At 37.3% G+C, this 17,651-nt stretch overlaps 1 protein-coding gene across 1 annotated transcript; it reads left to right on the top strand.

The window, feature by feature from the left end:
- The first annotated feature begins 13,592 nt into the window (after window positions 1-13,592).
- On the top strand, window positions 13,593-17,325 carry LOC149248039 (linoleate 9S-lipoxygenase A-like). The gene is made up of 9 exons (XM_089455989.1): window positions 13,593-13,880; window positions 14,005-14,309; window positions 14,405-14,645; window positions 14,747-15,082; window positions 15,178-15,263; window positions 15,356-15,463; window positions 15,597-15,901; window positions 16,042-16,305; window positions 16,425-17,325. The coding sequence occupies exons 1-9, from the start codon at window positions 13,694-13,696 to the stop codon at window positions 17,200-17,202; spliced, it is 2,610 nt and encodes an 869-aa protein (XP_089312115.1). The 5' UTR covers window positions 13,593-13,693; the 3' UTR covers window positions 17,203-17,325.
- Window positions 17,326-17,651: the final 326 nt, after the last annotated feature.

Here is a 17,651-nt window from a genome sequence, read left to right as displayed (position 1 = left end):
AGGGGATACTTGTCGGATGAGTTCAAGAAAGTCAAGTCTCCTACATTCAATGGAGAGTTAAAGAAACTAGAAGATGCAGAGGCATGGCTGCTTGGAATCAAGAAGTTGTTTGAGCTACATGATTATACAAAGAATATTAAAGCTAGTGTTATCACTCAGAAATATCCTCTTTGTTCTGAAAGAGGAAGTCCTAAGGTAACCTTTTCAAACAAAGCTTATAGATTGAAGGCTAGCCCATTCAATCTAGAGAGAGATATTTCTATTCATATGGTGTCCGATAGTCCGAATCTCACTGGTAATTCGATTCCTTGTCTGAACCATATGATGTAAGATAATTGTAAATCTAGGTTATATAACTATGTTACGCTTGTGGGGCGTATGTATGATATAACAGTCCTGAATCCATCTAATGTTCTATAGTACTCTCTTCGGGTTTCTTGATTGACTATGGGTGTGAGGCATTCAACCCCTTATCTCATCTTGCAGCTCAGTCTGCCAATATTTCTGACAAGTTGTCCCTTGAAGCAGTGATGTCATTTTGGCCTTTGGTAATGGTCAATCTTGTATCATTTGATGATCCGTCACTTTATCCCCATCCCTCTGCGGACTACACAAATGACTTCGACCCTGAGGCTCTTGTCCCTTAAACTCAGCCTGTAGCTCAGTCCTCCCATCTTTCCAATAAGTCATCCTATGTAGTTGGGTTGCCATTCTGGCCTTTCGATATGGTCTCGTCCCCTGATACATTTTCCCCTGACAAGGAATTAGAGTTTATTTTGTCCTCATATGAGAATTGGGATCCCCTTTCTATTAAAATATCCTTTTTCCATAATCCTCTCGATTATGGAGGTCAGTCATATAAAAAGGTCACACATAGGAAGAATAAACCCCCTAAATATAAAAGGGTTTCAGCGTGTAACAAGATCAAATTGGGTTATGACGATGAGGCTGGATCTTCCAATAACTGGTTTGATATTGATTCTAAATTTACTGTTGGTAATGTCTCTATTTCTGATTTTGATCGAGTCTAAGTCCTTAGTGGGGATGTAACTATGCATGTGGTTCCTCCATGGTTATTATTTCCATTAACATCTAGGGTTTGCGAGCAACCCCCAAAGTAAGCTACCTCAAAGGTATTATTCAGGTTCATAAACCGTCTCTAATCCTTTTCCAAGAAACAATGGTTTGCAGAGATAATGAAATGTTCTTTATGTGCCCTTCATGGAATGTAGTTGCAACTAATTCTATTAGATTATCTCGTGGTCTGGGGGTTATGTGGGATCCAAAAATTATTGAGTTGCAGGCACTTCTGTCGTATGCATGGATTATCATGATCAAACACATGATGGGAAATTGTCAAAGGGTTCGAATTGTCAATTCATATGCTCCATATGTGGGGCATAAACTATTTTGGGACTAGGTTGACACCAGATCCTCTTGGCCCCACTTGGAGGAATAGAAGAACTAGTGAGGAGGGTATCTCAAAAAGAATGGACAAGTTTCTGGTTAATCAAACTATGGTTAATCATATGATAGATATAAGATCTTATACTATTCCAACATTTATTTTTTATGACTTCCCTATTATGCTAGCATGGGATGAAGGGAAACATAAGATATCATAACCCTTTAAATTCAACCCGAAATGGCTTAGAATGGATGAATTTGGGGATTTGGTCCGAAATGTTTGGTCTCGTTCATTGCTTCCTCCTCCATAGAATCACATGACATCCATATGCTGAAAGCTTAGAGAACTGAAAAGGGTTACTCAGGAAAGGACTATGGGGATGAAGGAGGAGGAAACTAAAGCTCTTAGGGATATTGACATTTTCCTATGTTATTTCAATGATCCTCATGACCCATTATTCTTCTTAGAGGAATACCGACACAGGATCATTGAATTGGAGGGTGAGAGAAGGGACATACTCAGTTCATGGGAAGAATATATCTTCATGAAGAGGAGAGTGACATGGATAAAAGCTAGAGATAAAAATACCTGGAGATAAAAATACCAGATATTTCCACGCACATTTCAATGTCAGGAAACAATTCAATTCCATAAGGAGGATAAGAGATGAGGTAGAAAACATATTCAGTTCACAAAGATCTATTGAACAAGTAGCGGTCACACATTTCAAACACCAATTCTCAGCACATGAGACATATTTCTAGTCACAAATGAATTTCATTGAAGAAGTTCCAAACACGTTCACATTGGAGGATAATAACAGATTGGGACAAGGAATCACAAGAGAGATGATGCACTCTATTAAATCACGAAAACAAAGAGCTTTCCTTCTAAAGGTAGACTTGAGAAAGACATATGATTGCAATGGATAGGAATTCCTTTTCTTAGTCCTATTAAAATCTGGTATGTATCTATTTAACATTAAATGGATTTTCGCATGTTGCAAAACTACAAATTTTGCATTATTAATGGCATGCCTTCATAGTTTTTTAATGCATATAGAGGAATTAGACTGCGTTGTGCCATGTCTCCATTGCTCTTTCTCTTAGTTATTGATTGTTTCAGTAGAAAAATCAGGGTGTCAAAGGATAATGGAATTATGAAAGGGATCAGAGTAACCAAAAATATTTCCATCTCTCATTTAATGTTCGTAGATGATCTATTACTCTGTGGGGACTCCATGGTGGGGGAGTGGAGAACCATTAGAGACCTAATTAAATCATTTGGATTTGCATATGGTTTGTGTATGAATGAAGGCAAATCGATCTTGTTACACGATGACAATGAGTAGAATGTAACAAAGGACATATGTGATCTGTTTGGGGTAGCATCATCAATACTAGATGATGGTTTCCCTACCTTGGGTTTAAGATGAAATCGAAAGGACACTATAACCAAGATTGTGCATGGTTAATCAAAAGATTTCACAAAAAATTGGACAGATGGAAATACAAAAGGTTGACGATGGAAGAAGGATGGTAATTATGCTTAAATCGGTGCTACAAAACATTTCAATAAATTGGATGCCCCTTTATTTAATGCCAAGGGAGATCATCCATAAGATATAAGTTATCATGAGCCGCTTCTTATGGGAGGGAACATAGTTACAAGAAAAAATTCATATGGTACGATGGCCAACACTTGCAAGGCCAGTGGAGGAAGGAGGTTGGGGTGTCATAGATACATCCACTTTCAACAAGGCTTTGATTATAAAAAATATGTGGAGGGAAGTGTCTAGAAATGGTGCGTGGTCTCATATCATTAAGGAAAAATATATGTTCAGTCAAACTTTATCCTCATGGATTAGCAGTGGTATGAAGAAGAAATATGTTATATCACACATATGGAGAACTATGGTGCACACTATGTTGAGAAATCTAGGGCATAGTAATTTTTGATTTCTCTTGTAATGATAACTGTTTGTGAATTCTTTCTACTTCTTTAGATTACAGAGTCTTCTCTTTAGTTAGATTATTATAGTGTTCTTCATCAAACAACTACCAACTCATAAACAATAAAGTGACAAGCGCACAAAATATAAGCGATAAACCAAGGCCAAAACCTCTCCCACTTGAGATGAAAAATCCAAACTAATTCCTCTTCTTATATATATTTCAATTGACAAATACCAAGACCAAGACCCTTGTCTTATTTTACCTCTCCAAGACCAAGACACCAAACTTCTTATTTTTACCTCTATTTCTTAATAGAGTCAATGATAGTAAACTGACTGTTTCTTCTTTCTGCCTCTGCTACCTTTCAGATCTCAACTTCCTTTTCTCTGATTTAGACATTCAACTTGTTGGCCTTAATTCATAAACCCTAGTACATGCAGATTACCTTCTCTCATACCTTGATTTTTTTTTCTTTATGTGGAGGCTACCTCCTTGACAACTCGGTTTGAGATACTCCTTAGTTTTCTCCTTGACTTGACTTTCAAAAGGGATTGCAGTACTTCGGCTTCTTCTGCATTATAGTGTCTATCCTTCACACCTGTGGAGTGAGTCAGCCCAAAACAAACCCAAAAACAAAGCTAACTACATCACTCTTCCTTTCCTTCTCTTCACTGGTTATGAGGCTCCTTTCCTAGTGATTCTTGCACTTGTTATTACAGACTTCCCCTTGACTGAAATTATGTCCTTGAAATGAAGTCGAATTGCCTTATTTATAGTATTTTTCCCATGCAAATTATCCAACTTGAGTTGTGTGTGAGCCAACATGTGCTTTGGTGAAGCTTCATAATTTAATTTAAGGCCAACTTGAAGGAGATGCTTGAGATTGATCTTGGAGGGTGTCTTTGACTGTTTCAATGACTCACATATATTTGTAACATGCCCAAGAAAGGTCTTCCATAGATAACATTGACTCAATAGACTATTATGACTTGATGACAAACCTAAAGGTTCATAATGGGAACCTTAACTAAAACAAAATTCCTTGATCATGAAATGCATTACTCAAGCATTACAAAAATAATTTTATTTTCTTCTTTACATCAATTACATAAAATCATATTTACACATGTCATTATGAAGACTGAACATAGTTACACTTTTCAATTCACTCTACATTAGATGTTGGGGTTTGTCTGTTGGGGGGATGGAGATGGATCCAAGATCAAAATTGGATTAGACACCATCATGGGGATGGTTGGAAATCATTCATTATCCTTTAAGCTATTGCAAATCCTTCATAGAAAGGACATTATCCGCTTGCAATAGATATATCTTTCAAGGACTCAAAACATTGGTCAATAGAGTTAGAGAAGGGTTGATGATCTTGGAATACCAGAGACATATCATGTGGAATGGGGGTCATATTTAGTACAACTTCGATACGTTGGCATCAGTCTTGGTGATAAGCAGGACTATATGATATGGGGGGGGGGGGGGTAAAATGAAAAAGAACAATCCGATGGTCCAAGACATCTACTTGAAGTTGCTAAGGCCCAAGAGGATCAATGAATATAATAAGCATCTATGGGATATATGGAGATTGAATCTCCTGAATAAATTAAAAAAATTTCGCTGGCTAGTAGCACATGATCATATTAACATGGAACAACTTACAAAAGCGTGGGATCATTGGTCCTGCAATATGCCCTCTATGCATGGTGGGGGTTGAAGATACAGATCATTTGTAGATCAAATGCTTATATATGACGTTGATTTGGGATGGGGTTATGGAGGAAATGAAGCTTCCTTTCACTGGAACTAATCAACCCTTGTTCATATGTCTTATGTAATGGTTCACTTCACACAGGAAGTACAGGTCCCTCCCATTATATATCATATGGATTATATGGTGAAGTAAGAACGCTAGCATTTTTTATTAGAAAATTTTGATTGTTAGAGAAGACATTATTAAGGTAGTTTATTTTTTCAATGAGATCGGGCCGGTGATTAAGTCTAATAGAAACAGGAAATCCAAATTCATTGATATTTGGAAAGAATATCTAGTTTGTTTTTTTTTACAGAGCCAACAATAAAAGGAAATGCGGATGTGTTGCAGCCATAGTGTCTGAGCTTGGTAATTTCTTCCACTTCTGTTCTAAGGAGGGAATGGGATCAAACAAAAAATTAGATATTACAACATTATGGGGAGTACTTATCGCAACAAAATGGCTAAGGTTAGACAAAATTCAGGTATATGGAGATGCAAAAGGAATCATTAACTGGGTAAACAAGCATACTAATTTATTCCCCCCATACGTGCAAATTGGATGATGAGGATTCATAACATGGTAAGGACTTTTAATCATATACATTTCTAGCATATATACAGAGAACATAATTGGACAATGAACCTCCAATCTAAAAGTGGTATTTTGAAGGAAACAGGGAAAAACAAATTCTCAATCTTCAAGCAGGGTATCATGGTAAACGCATGCAGCATCAACTACTCTTAGAAGAAATTTTAACACAGACCTGATTGATGGAATTTTTTAATCTTTAGACAATGGAAGTATTCATTTATGAAAATGTAATGGTTATAAGCTACAGTTTGATGTTAAGAAAGACACTTTTTGTAGAACAGGAAAATAGAAATGTATGGGAATAGGAATGATAGGAGAAGTATGAAAGGATATTATGATATTATAATGAACGAAATCTAAATTATTTACTATCCTTATATTTCAATAAAAGATAGTGTTTTTTCCTTTTTGAACAAAAAAAAGTAACGTTCAAAATAAATGAAACAATAAAAACACACATATTAAAACATAATCGATGGAGACCCCGAAATTACTCCAACTATGTAACTGTCTCTCCAAGTTCAACGAAAGTGCCTCCATTTCTCCTCTCACAAAGCACACCTCTGTTGTCGGTCTTCATCACCCTAAATCCCATCAACTTTTTTCAGCCCCCATTGCTCTGCTTCCTGAAGAACCCATTAGCAACGTAAAGACAAAGTCCTAATCCTTTACCTTTTTTACTAGCACCTCATATTGAAAATTTTAAGACAAATTAAAATTTAAGACAAAATATTTCTTTTGTCTTAAAATCCCCCTCCGTGTAGTAGTGTCGAATGAAAAAAAAGACAAGTTGTCTCTAATCGTATCAATCGAGATCGAAGGGACAAAATAGGAATTAATGTCTAGGAAATGTTGCGAGGAAAAGTTGTTGCATTCTTTAGATTCGGCTACCCCACAAAACGAAGAGCCCAACAAATCATTGTCTCTATATAATATAACATGAATGGTAAGTGAAATAACAACCTTAGTATAGGTGTGAGACAGTAGTAGCTTGCAAGCTGGTAGACGTAGGGCGCATTGTCAGAGTCAATTTTGCAGTTGCTAGATAATATTGTCTTAAATTGATATGTTTTTGTCTTAATTTTTAATTATCTTAAATGGGTTTTGTCTTAAGTGACCATTGTCTTAAATATAAAGTTTTGTTTCAAAATATTTGTCTCAAACTATTTTTGTTTTAAATATAAAGTTTTCTCTTAATATATTTTTGTCTCAAATTGTTTGTCTTAAATATAAAGTTTTGTCTTAAAATATATATATATATTTTTAAGTTGTTTTTGTCTTAAAATATTTTTGTCTCAAACTATTTTTGTCTTAAATCTAAATATTTGTCTTAAACTCTTTTTGTTTTAAATATAAAGTTTTGTCTTAAAATATATTTGTCTCAAACTGTTTTTTGTCTTAAATTTCCTATTTAAGACAATTCAATTGATATTAAATTTTAATTAAAATAACTAAAATAAAAAAGTGACTTTTAAGATAAAATGTTTCTTTTGTCTTAAAAAAATGTCTTAAAAGTGCCCTTGGTGTAGTAGTGTCTTCACCTCCCATCTATATCTATATCTACCTCTGCCTCTCCTTTGTCTCTTGATATGACCACCAAAGCATACACACTCTTTCTTCATATCTATTTATCTCTCCCTCCCTCTTCCTCTCTGTCTCCCTCTCTCCCCCTTCTATTTATCTTCCCTCCTGCTCTCCTCTCTCCCTCTCTCTCTCTACCTTATCACTCCCTCTCTCTCTCTCCACCTTTCTCTGTATATGTCTTTCTTCTTACCCACCTCTCTCTCCCTTCCTCTCTCATGTCCTCTCTCTCTTCCTTTTTGTCCCTTTCTCTCCCACCTCACTCTATCTCTCCCCCCCTTCTCTTTGCCCTCCAACTTTGTCACCATTTCCCTCTCTCTCCTTCTCTTCGCCCTTACTTTCATATCTCCTTCTTTGTATCTCTAAGTCACCCAAAATATACACACACTCTCTCCATCTCTCCCTTGTCACTCCTCTCTCTCTCTCTCCACTTTTCTCTCTCAATGTATTTCTTCTTCATTCCCTCTCTCCCCCTCCAACTCGATCTCTTTGTCCTTCCCTCTCCCCTCCTCTCTCTCAAGTCCTCTCTCTGGTCCTTCCCCTATCTTCATTTCTCTCTTACCCCTCTCTCTCTCTCTCTCTCTCTCTCTCTCTCTCGGCCCTCCAACCTTGTCACTATCTCTCTCCCCCATTCATATTTGTGTCTCTCACACTCTCTCTCTTACCCTTTTCTCCATCTCTCACTCCTCTCATTCTCTCTCTCTTCAGTCCTCCTCTTCCCTCTCCTTCATTGTATCTCCTCCTCTTTCTTGTCACTCCCCCTATCTCTCATGTATATATTATAATATAACAAATTGAATATTATATTAAATTTAATATTGCATTAATCCAAATTTATTAAATTTAATAATATTAATATTAAATATAATATTAATATTAAATATAATATTAATATTATAATATCAATATTAGATTTAATGATGTTTTTTACATGGTATGATAGCAACATTTATAATAAAAATACATCAAATTAATATTTTCAAATATTACAACTTTGATGTGGAAATATTTATGTCTTTAAACATTTTCATATATCCCTAGGATATGGATTTTCATTTTAAAGATTCATTTTACAAATGTTTAGTTAAAAGAAATATTAAAAGATTTTGGAGCAAGATTTTATATTCTTTGTGTTGAATTTACATTTTTCCTTTGATTTAAGAAATGGTATTGGTTTTAGTAAAGAGTAAAAATGTTTAAAATTTTCCCTGATTTGGAATTTTAATTTAGTAAAAAAAACTATTAAAGGTAAATTTATGGTCCATTCAAATTCATGTATATGATAAAGGAACTATTAAACACATGAGATAATTTACCATCCATTCAAATACATAGTTATATTTTAACAGTTAATCTTAGTGTATTAATAAGATTAAAAAGATACATATAATTTAAGATTAACTGATATTAGCGAAAATTATTTTTATTATTTTCTTAGGACGTGACATACTTACACATAGAGTTGGAATTTGGATTCCTTTGTACCCATCACACAATTTTTTTTTGACTGTTTGTCAAGTTATGTTTAAAATTTTGTGTTTCTAGAGTGATCTTTTGATAAACCCTTCACCAATAAAGGTTTGAACAAAATATTACTCTTTAATAACACAATGATGTTAATTTTTTTTAAATATTTATCATAATAACAAAATGACCATAACACACAAATGACATATTGAATCATGAATTTTGGTTTGAAATTACATGGAACACTCACAATAAAATCTCCATAACCCCAAATTGGTTGTATGTGTTTGTTAGTACAACAACAATATTAGTATTACTCTCATGCATATATTTATCTTTTCGTAGGCATTTTCTTTTTTCAATGGTTATTTACCGAGAATTTGACCAAAACAAAAATCAATAGACCTCCCAATCACATTTTATTTTCAAACCAACTCTATGCATCACTATTGGGAAATATCAATCCATAAAAGGAAGATCCTCATTATTAGAATTAATGGAGAAAGTTAGTCTTTTCCATATTTGGTTGTTTGTTGTTGTAGGATAGGATTGAGACCCTATGATTAGGTCTAAGATCCTATCATTTAGGGAATGGTTCAAACCACCCTGTTTATGTGCTAGTTTATATGTAATAGGCCTTTGTGAGAAAGAATGTAGAGCGTTCTGCTAGTGGTAGTCTGCAGGGGTAGTCTCTCACCTAAGAGTTTCCCAATTTGATTAATAAAGTTGATTCTTTATTTTTTATCATGGTATCAGAGCTTAGGTTGGAACTCAAGGTCAAGGTCGAGTTTGTTGAATGATTTAGTGATCAAGCGTTGTGGGTGATCAAATGTGTTGATCATAGTTGGGATTGTTGGAGCTGCATCCCGCTATCTGATTCATTGTTTGGTGCCCACTGTGATTACCATGATTGATTTTGATTATCGGGGTGAGTGTTGTGATTACCCACTGATTCGCATTGACTAGTTGTGGAGTCTATCCTGCTACGGAAATTGTGGAATAGCTCGGTGATTTCTTGATTCCCTGTATCAAAGTTAATGCAGCCAGAGACCAAGCAGTGAAGGTCGAGATTGTAGTTGGTGCATCCAGAGATCAAGCAGTGAAGGCCGAGATTGCATTTGGTGTAGCTAGGGATCAAGCAATTGCCAGGATGGTCGAGCCTGTTTGCTCAGGGCACAAAAGATCATGGCTTAACAACATCCACGGGATCATCTTCCGATCCCAGAATATCTGTGTGATCAGATCACAAGGCATTAGGGCGGGTTGAGCTAGTAGAGAAGAGGGAAGAGGAGAGAAATCCTCGTAGCAGAGCCTGCTATTTTGACCTCTATTCCTCCATTTGCTACAAGAAATTGGAACAACGAAATAAACATCCAGTGGTGGTGTTGACGTTGGTGTGGCACAGATGAGAGAATCGTGCTGTAGTGAGTGTGAGTGTGAAGGTTGAATTGTTGAGCTTTCCTAGTTCCGGTGAATTGTGGGCAAGGTCCATTGACCTGAAAGCAACAGTGGCAGCGGAATAGATACTCGGAAGTGGTGGCATCTCTACTCTCAATAGATGCTCGAATAGATCTGTTTCACAGGGCTTTTAGAAACAACCATTGTTGACGACAAGGAGGAACCCACTAGAGAGGAGGCCGAAGTCATGAACGTGTGAGGGCATTGCTTTGTCTGGAGAAGCCTGTGTTTAAGTAGGCTATACAGAAAGCAAGGTATTCAAAGGCCAGAGTGGTGTTGCCAAGGTTGAAGGTCGGAGGGTGTTGCTGCTCCGTCGTAGTCACTGTCTTGCAGCAAGGCCAAAGGTACGTAGCTCGATCTTGCATGGAGGTTGGGTCTGCATTGCTGGGAGCTTTCCTCACAAGCTTTTCCACGAATCCGGTTTGGTGGCATTGTGTTCGTGGAGACGAGATCCACTTGTCGTGGTCAAGGAGTTTGAACGATTGCCTGGTGGTCGGATCTACAACGACTGAGTTGAAGGTCGCGTGGTGGCAGCATGAATCAGAGGTCGCGTGGAGCAGGATTTTGTGGATAAAGCATTGTTTTGGTTCCTCTGTCTAGCTAGGGATCTTCTCTTGTGGATTGATTGCATGGAGCATGTGAACACTACGTTTAACTGGTGTTGCTATTGGTTTGTGTAAATGTTAACATTGTTTATGAATTGGGAATTTCAATTTGACCTGTGCATGGGACAAAGTGTTGTTTGGATCCCTCATTGTTCGATCAACCAGGTGGCCCATCCTTATGTGGTTGGAGCGTGAGCGCTGTTGGAGCGAGTACTATTGGAAAGTGTATAGTAACATCTAGAGCTGGTCTGTAGTAGTGCAATGGGCAACAAACTATTTCTGATCGAAGTGTTCTTGCACACTAGATGTTGGGGAGAAAATAGAAGGAGAAATGGGTCAATAGAGGACACTGAAAGAGTCTCGAAGAAAACTAAAGAGAAAGCATCAAGGGACAAATGCTATATATTGTTTTGTTGAATTTGTTGAAGAGTTTCCAGTCGATGTTGATGGACTTATAGCTGATCAAGTTAAGGATCATGATGCAGATCTAGAATTTAATGAAATCGTTAAGAGGTTAATGCCGGATCTACCTCTTTTTTAGGTATGAATTATGAAAGCTGGGTAACTGAAATTAAAACAACATTATGGAAGGTAAATTTATTGAATTATGTTGAAGATGCTATCAATTTAAACTATGATGGCGGAGATGCATCAACATTACATCTTATAACATCTAGATTAGATGAAAACATCATGTTCAACATACTACATGAATATGATAAGATTCAAAATGCAAAAGTTTTGTGGGATATTTTAGAAATGAAGTACAGTTTGAATGAGGGCAAATATGATGAAGGTATTGCTCTTGAAAATGATGATTGTGTTTTCAATCCCATAATTGATAGTGAAACTGAACATGTCAACATTGAAGATGCAATGATGGGTGATGAATGTGTGCCTATAATTGACATTAAAACATGTGATGATGAAGAAACAACCATTGTTGTAGAATCTATTTTTTTTTTTTTTTTTTTTTTTTTTTTTTTTAATGAAGAAAGCTTCCCTGATGCAGAGACCTATGAAGTCAAATTTGATGAGATTTATGTATCTCATGACGAATGGATTAATCTTATGCATGAAAAGAATCTTATTGATGAGTTGTTGTTCAGTGAGAAGAAAAATCTATCTCCATATGTAAATCAAATGCAGGACAACATGTTTACAACAACATAATTGAGTAAAGAGGGTGAAGGCATGAATCAACAAACTATGTCAGCAGAGAGAGATGGAGAAATGAAAAATCTCTTGAAGGAGAAGGAAGACAAGATCTAATATGGTCCTCTTTATGAATCTAACATTGTTTTTAAGTGTGTAGATATTGGAATTCAAGAAGAAACAATTGAAAAGTCCTAAGAACCTGCAACATTGGATGTTAGCCTACAATCGAGATCAAGAAAGAGGAGGATAAGAGTTCAAGCGTTTCTCCTTTGGGGTAGAAAACGTAAAAAGGAGGAGAAGCTCCATTACTACCTTATGGCAAGAAAAGTGAATATGAAACTTCATTGATGAATGAACAAGCATGGACTCTCAAACAAGAAGACAAAAATGAAAGCTCAGTTACCAAGTTTTTTATGTACTATTGTAAGCCTAGCTAAGACTAAACCAGCAGGCATATGCTATTTTTCCAAGCACCCTTTCTCCATTAAGGGGGAGTGTTAGAATTAATGGAGAAAGTTAGTCTCTTCCACATTTGGTTGTTTGTTGTTGTAGGATAGGATTGAGACCCTATGATTAGGTCTAAGATCCTATTATTTAGGGAGTGGTTCAAACCACCATGTTTATGTGCTAGTTTATATGTAATAGGCCTTTGTGAGAAAGAATGTAGAGAATTCTGTTAGTGGCAGTCTCCAGGTGTAGTCTCTCACCTGAGGGCTGCCCAGTTTGATTAATAAAGTTGATTCTTTATTTTTTATCACTCATCATCTCAATGAAATGTAATGTCTTTTTGAGGTTCATGTCAAGTAATGGCCTCTACAAAGGACACTCAAGACCCGAGGAAAGGAGATTTAAAACTTGGCTAAGAGCAGGGGGCATGGGGGGGTGGGTGACCTAATATTTGATGAAGAATGATATATCTATCCAATGGAAAGGCCTTCCACGGAGAAGACCAGATAAAGAAAGGTTGTTGGATTCATTTTCTTCAGTCAGGTTTACATAATAAACATGCTATCTTTTAATAGTATTTGATGAAGAATGATATATCTATCCAATGGAAAGGCCTTCCAAGGAGAAGATCATATAAAGTAAGGTTGTTGTATTCATTTTCTTCAGTTAGGTTTCCATAATAAACATGCTACCTTTTAATAGAACATAATACAACTTGTTTCACCAATTGAAATTGAGGACTCTACATCAAGTTGAGTGTGAATCAGAGGAAAATTACCTTTAATGACTCCTTAACACAATCCAACATCTGTAGAGGAGTGGTTACACAATATTTCTACACCTACATATGAATAAAATATTAGTAAACAAATGAACTAAAATAAAATAGGTGACGCGCTCTAAGTGACATAAAATACGATTTAGAGATGGCGTCATCTGTCTTACATCATCGACTTTTATGGACATGACATACCTATCAGTATCACCCTATCCAACCCGCCACTTTCGGGGAGTAAGTAGAATAAAGACACAACCCGCCACTTTCGGGGAGTAAGTATAAGAAAAACAGTGGAAAAAAATAAATTCATCCGTACAATGACATAACTTTTAAATAGAATCATTTACTACTGACCAGTGTTTGCCCAGCAGTCTATAAATGCCAATTACTCTTTGTAGCAGAGAAGGGCAAGGCAAGCCGCTCAAGGATTGCGAGTGCAAGTATCCGTGGATTAGGCATTACCGTTGGACAGAGAAATGAAAAATTTCGAAATTTTCGGGAGGTGCAAGAAGGGAGTTACCAAGATCGAAGGGAGGGTTGTCCTTCGGAAAGCGTCTCTTCTGGATGTCAAGGATTTATCTGCCAGCGTTGGAGATCGTTTATTCGAATTGGTGGGACAGAAGGTGAATTTTCAGCTCGTCAGTTGCGACCATATAGATCAAGGTGAAATAATGAATTTGCATGATTTTAGATTAATGTCGTCATGAATTCCTTGGCTTTGTTCTACAATCCATGTCAGTTATTATGCAAGTAGTTATAGTGGCCGTGAATTGATATGTTATTGCAGAAACGGGCCAGGGTTTACGTAGCCGTCCTGCTCATTTAGAATGGAAATATCTGCTCCCCTCGCTGGAATACGCTAGTAAGGATTCAGAACACCGCATCAGCTTCGAGTGGGCTCCTGAGATGGGAATCCCCGGCGCTGTACTGGTGACAAACAATCACCCCCGAGAATTCTTTCTGAAAGAGCTTTCTATTCAAATCCCCGGAAAAGGCGATATTCGTTTCCTGTGCAACTCCTGGATCTATCCCAAGTTGATGACTCGATTCTACTCCGATCTAATCGCTGAACGAGTCTTCTTTGCAAATAATGTACATAACGTCTAATTTCATTAACTTAGGTACGCTTTGCATCAAACTGCCCGTCTGAAATGAAAATATTAATAGTTATATATCCATGTGTGCAGAGCTATCTTCCGGATGAAACGCCGTTAGGTCTGGTGGCTTTGAGGAACGTAGAGCTGGTGAGATTGAGAGGAAATGGAACGGGCAAAAGGAATACATGGGATCGCATTTATGACTACGATGTTTACAATGATCTGGGCGATCCTGACACCAAGAAGGAGTTAGAAAGGAAAGTGTTGGGTGGATCCCAGGAATTGCCATATCCCCGCAGGTGTAGAACTGGTCGTCCGCGTTCTAAAACAAGTAACTACCTGCTGCACATGGGTTAGACGATCAAATTAAAGTGTAGTTACTATATATAATTTCAATAGAACTTACGCTTTACGTGTTACGAGCGTTTGCAGGTCAGGCTTTCGAGAGCATGGACCGGCTATGCAGCCTTACACAGAGCTTCTATATTCCCTCAGACGAACAATTTCCGCAGGAGTGCCTTTCAGACTTCAGAGCTCATTTCCTCAAAGCTTTCACTAAAGTAGTTATACCCGCCATAATGTCAGCTGTTAAGCCTGAGTTTGCCAGTTTGAAGGAAGTTCGTGGTCTCTATAGTAAGGGAATTTCATTTTTGACTAACATTACTGCCAGTTTAGCCAAAGAAGTCCTTCCCGGTCAGACGATAAAAGGGATTATGAATACAGACGATCAAGCTATCCTCAAGTTTCCGCTTCCCACTATTATTAGCAGTGAGTGGATTAATCGTAAATTTGAATTTAATGCATTTTGGGCACTATTAATTACGTTTGATAATTACTGAATGAAATCGGTGTCTGTGCAATAGGGGATGACGCTGCATGGATGACAGAGGAGGAGTTTGCCCGCCAGACGCTTTCTGGAGTGAATCCGATGGTCATTCAATGTTTACAAGTATGAAGCAACCGAGATTTTTAATTCTTCTTCTTCTTCTTCTTATTATTATTAATACTGACGACCATACGAACTTCTTTATGTGATTACAGAGCTTTCCACCGTCAGGCCACCTGAACGCACAAATCTATGGGCCCCAACAAAGTGCAATCACCGCTGAACATATTCTTAAAAGCCTAGATGGCATCTCGGTGGAGGAGGTATTTAGTTCCTTCAGTTAAACTGTTAATTAGATTTAATGGTTCGTTAATGACTATATACTACTAGTATTTTGAATATTCTTCCGCAATACAGTAGACAGACAACCATTAAGCATGCATGTCCATATAGCAGGCTATTAAATCGAAGAGGCTCTTTATATTGGACTACTATGACGCTTACATGCCCTACGTCGAGCTCGTGAACCAGCTTCCTACCAGCAAAGCCTACGCTACCCGTTCACTTTTCTTCCTGGCCGACACCGGAACTCTAAAGCCTGTGGCCATTGAGCTGTGTTTGCCTCCCACGTCAGTGGGCTTGGGTTCAAGACAAGTCTACACTCCTGACTATAGCGGTGAAGATGAAGGGTGGTTATGGCAACTAGCCAAAGCTCATGTGCGCGCAAACGATTCCGGTTATCATCAGTTGGTTAGCCATTGGTAAGAGATAACAATATCATTTGTGTTTTTATGTTTGAACTTGTTAGAAGATTACTAACCACCTTTATCATATTCACATTTGCAGTGCTTCGTCTACTTAGAAATTATTTATAAAGTTTTTCCTTTTCTTTCAAATGCAGGCTCAGGACTCATGCTGTGGTGGAGCCATTTATCATTGCTACCCATAGACATTTGAGCAAACTGCACCCACTTCACAAGTTGCTGATACCTCACTTCCGCAATACTATGGAGATCAATCGATCTGCTCGTCAGTCGTTGATAAATGCAGGAGGCATAATCGAGCAATGTTTTACGAGTGGTAAATATTCTATGGAAATTTCGGCCAAAACATACATGGATTGGAGGTTCAACCAGCAAGGACTGCCAGCTGATCTCCTTAAAAGGTGATGTTATGACCATAACCATGTTGTAACTTTAATATTAAAAAGGAAATATTATAACCATGTTGTAACTTTTTGTGAGACTAATAGATGAATGCACTAATATAATAAGCGTTTTCCAGGGGTATGGCTGTGTCCGACCCAAGTGATAAAGCAAAAGGTGTGACGCTTGTGATAGAAGATTATCCGTATGCAGTGGACGGGCTTGAAATATGGGCGGCCTTGAAATGTTGGGTATCTGACTACACATCGCTGTATTACAAGGACGACCAAAGTGTAGAGAGCGATAGAGAAGTTCAAGCATGGTGGAAAGAGATCGTGGAAGTGGGTCACGGAGATAAGAAGGGTGCTGAGGGAGGATGGTACAAGATGAAGAGTGTGGAGGATGTGAAAGAAGGCATTACCACACTCATTTGGATCGCTTCTGCGCACCATGCAGCGGTTAATTTCGGGCAGTACGGCTATGCGGGATTCATGCCCAATCACCCCAGCACCACCCGGAAACTTATTCCAGAGAAAGGATCCACACAATACTTAGACTTCCTTCGTGACCCGGAAGCCTATTTCCTAAAAACTGTGTCCAATCCAAAGACCTGTGCCACTACCATGGCTGTCCTGGAGCTTCTGTCGAAGCATTCTACCGGCGAGGTATACCTGGGGCAGGGCTCCGCCTCCGATTGGACAGATGACTCTCGCGTTGAAACAGCATTCCAACGCTTTCGCTCCAAGCTACTTGAGATAGAGCAAAATATCAAGATTAGGAACACAGATCAAAGGTTGAAAAACCGGCGCGGCCCCGCAGAGGTTCCCTACACGCTGTTATACCCGGGCACTTCCGATACTGGCGAGACAGGTGCTGGACTTACATTTCGAGGAATTCCCAACAGCGTCTCTATATAGTATATAGTGCCTTCACTCCGTCTCTTAGTTCGTAGATATACAATATTCTTGTGCTACACTTTTATGTTTGAGTGAACTATATCCTTTAATAAAGTTATTAACGTACTCGATATTCTGTTTTTATTTTAATATGTTTCGGTAAAATGACAAATTCGTTGCGTTTCATAATATACAGCTAATGTTCAAACTCTATTTTATTAATTTATTATTTTTTAAAGAATTGATGTATATCCTTTATTTTATTTTATTTACTAAAGGGTATTTTCAATCTTTATTTTATATTGCCCGAGTTTATTGTTTAGTTTTAATATGGTTTAAAAATTCATAAAATTTTATTATTAAATTGATAATTATATATCAAATTTGATAGTAATAGGCCAATAATATTTTTGATATGGTTATCTTTATTTTTGATATTATTTTCTTTATTTTCATATTATATGGTTTTA

Source organism: Pinus tabuliformis, chromosome 7, assembly GCF_031772625.1.
Source record: "Pinus tabuliformis cultivar Carrire ecotype Pingquan chromosome 7, CPIR1, whole genome shotgun sequence".
In the NCBI taxonomy this organism is placed as follows: Eukaryota; Viridiplantae; Streptophyta; class Pinopsida; order Pinales; family Pinaceae; genus Pinus; species Pinus tabuliformis.
This window is presented reverse-complemented; position numbering and strand designations above follow the sequence as displayed.

Coding starts and splice junctions, on each gene's coding strand:
- LOC149248039 (XM_089455989.1), top strand. CDS start 13,694: ATGAAAAATTTCGAAATTTTCGGGAGGTGCAAGAAGGGAGTTACCAAG. Junction 13,881..14,004: donor TTGCGACCATATAGATCAAG/GTGAAATAATGA, acceptor ATGTTATTGCAG/AAACGGGCCAGGGTTTACGT. Junction 15,902..16,041: donor CATCAGTTGGTTAGCCATTG/GTAAGAGATAAC, acceptor TTTCAAATGCAG/GCTCAGGACTCATGCTGTGG.